At 35.2% G+C, this 2,426-nt stretch overlaps 1 protein-coding gene across 1 annotated transcript; it reads right to left on the bottom strand.

Annotated features, from left to right (window-relative positions):
• Window positions 1-717: 717 nt before the first annotated feature.
• Window positions 718-1,819, bottom strand: LOC133805729 (uncharacterized). Its single transcript, XM_062243891.1, has 2 exons — window positions 1,291-1,819; window positions 718-1,106 (listed from the first exon to the last, which is right to left on the bottom strand). The coding sequence occupies exons 1-2, from the start codon at window positions 1,817-1,819 to the stop codon at window positions 718-720; spliced, it is 918 nt and encodes a 305-aa protein (XP_062099875.1).
• Between the last annotated feature and the right edge of the window lie 607 nt (window positions 1,820-2,426).

Below are 2,426 nucleotides of genomic sequence, written 5' to 3' on the forward strand. Positions count from 1 at the left end.
TATTCCTTAGAAAATTATTTGTCTATTTTCTTTGACTTTGTTGGGTTTTGCTGCTTTGGGATTGGTTCATTCTTGCATGTTTTTCTATTATGCCCTGGCTGCGCGCATCTTCCACATTTTATTTGCACCTTTGGTTCTCCTCTAGATCCGATTCTTTTCCTTCTAGGGCGGCCTGGTGGTTTTCTTGATTTTGGTGGTAGGACAATTTTGTTTAAAGTCTCTGGCAGTGTCCATTCGCTTTCATTTGGAAATGGATGAACAGTTGACTCATATGTTGCTTTCATAGTTGTAGTTTTGTAGTAATCAGCAACATAATCATATGTTTTCAGCTGTGTTTTGGTGAATACTGCTATTGCATGTGCACACGGTATTTCATCTTGTTGGAACCTTTTGCATTCACATGTTTTCTCCATTAGGTTGACTAAAAAATTTCCTTTATGTTCAACCACAACTTGGTACAGTATAGTGTTTATTGGGAAGACCTGTTTATTTTAGTAGAGGAATACATGTTAGAAACTGGATACTGTGATATTTTTTAGTAACTAGTTACTAAAAGTTTTGGTAAATAATATTCAGTGCTCAATATATGTCAAGTACCTGAAATTTAATGACACGAATAAAGTTTTCTCTAAGCACAGTTTCAGTATCTGTTGTTACTTGTGTGAATGTTCCGTTTGCTTTGTTACCATTTTTCCATACCCATTTTTGAACTAAACTTCAAAGGCCTTCCATCATTGTAGTGATTGGCAGCGTTCTTGCAGCTTTCAATGCAGCATTTATTGATTCGGCTATATTTGATGTCATCATTGTATATCTTCTTGTTGGAGCATGGCATCTAGACCAAGTTGAATATCCAATTTTTTGTAAATACGGTCTTATGCGTGTGTCAATCTTGTCTATTTCATGCATGTAGTGCTCAAATGATTGTACCCTGTATGCCTTTGCTGCTTTGACAAAGTTTAGGTTTAGGCCCTCCCCATGGACACCGAAATTGACTTTGATGTTGTTTAACATGTGGAATATGCATGCTCCATGGAAAGCTTTTGGGTATACATCGTCTATAACATTTTCTATGCTTTTGTGCCTGTCTGAAATGATTGCCATACCTGTTTGCAAAATCACAATGGAGTAACTGGTTATTCTGTCCTAATTAAGTAACTGGTTTCATTAATTTATATGACTGTTATTTTTTTTACACTGTTTTTACTATTTTATTGCTGGATTATTATTAAACTGATAATTTTATGTGTTTAGTTTGTTTCAATAAGAATATAAAAAAGAAAACAGGACCTTCTCTTTCTCCATATGTCTCCTTTAGCTTTGTGAAAAACCATAACCATGATGAATCATTTTCAGAGTCTCCTATTCCAAAGGCTAATGGAAATATGTTGTTGTTAGCATCCATTGTTGAAGCAGAGAATAAAGTTCCCCCAAATGATGTCTTCAAGTAAGTTCCATCTATCACAATGATTGGCCTATAGTGTTTCCATCCTTTGATGGAATTTGCAAATGCTAGGTACATATATTTGAAGTGATCTTTATTTTCTGTAACCAGGTGTGTTATTGTACCTGGGTTCGAGACTTTTAGCATGTGAAGGTAGATGGGAAGTTTTTGGTATGAATCATCTTGGTTTCCCCTTGCCAATTCTAAAGCTTTTTCTCTTGCTCTCCAGGCTTTTTGGTACCCCATTGAAACAACATAATCATCTAGCATGTCGTTGATTATGTCATGTGGTGTGTGTACTCTCTTTATTGACATGTATTTTGATTTTATTAGTTCCCCAATGACATTGCAATTAGCCTGCCCGTGGTCTTCCATAATGATATCCAAGGAGCAGGTGTGAGTTTTTACATTATGATTTTAAATGTTTCTGTTTTCCTGAACTTTGAAGCTCTAAGTAACCAGTTACAATTGTCATCCACACAGGTTACCAGGTACTCTCTCGGTTCAGATCTTTTTGTCTTGAATTGGATGTTGTGGATCATAGCATAATAACATAGAGCAGATTTTAAGAGCTTTTTGTCCTTATAAATCTGGCCTTCTTCAACTTTGAAAATTTTATGATCAGTTATAATTTCTGTTTCTTCTTCTCTTTTTCTTTTGTTTTCTTCTGTTCTCTCTATGATAAATTCTGCTACATCATCAGCTATGTCTGTAATATTTGGGAAGGTTTGTACCTGGTTATTTCTCGTGTAGGTTGCTTCGTCATATTGTAATTCTGTAGCTGATTGCTCGTTGTTTAGTTGAAGAACTAGCTTTTCTAAATCTGTGTTCTGTTTTTGTGTTTCTTCTTCATATGTATTGTGTTGAACAATTTCAGCTATTGTTTGATCAACAGTGGTGATGCATAGTGGTAGCTCAGTTACTTCATTTTGCTTCTTTTTCAGCTCAATGTAGAATAGGACTGAATTGTCAGTGAGTAATT

The sequence above is a fragment of the Humulus lupulus genome, chromosome X (assembly GCF_963169125.1).
Source record: "Humulus lupulus chromosome X, drHumLupu1.1, whole genome shotgun sequence".
Lineage (NCBI taxonomy): Eukaryota > Viridiplantae > Streptophyta > Magnoliopsida > Rosales > Cannabaceae > Humulus > Humulus lupulus.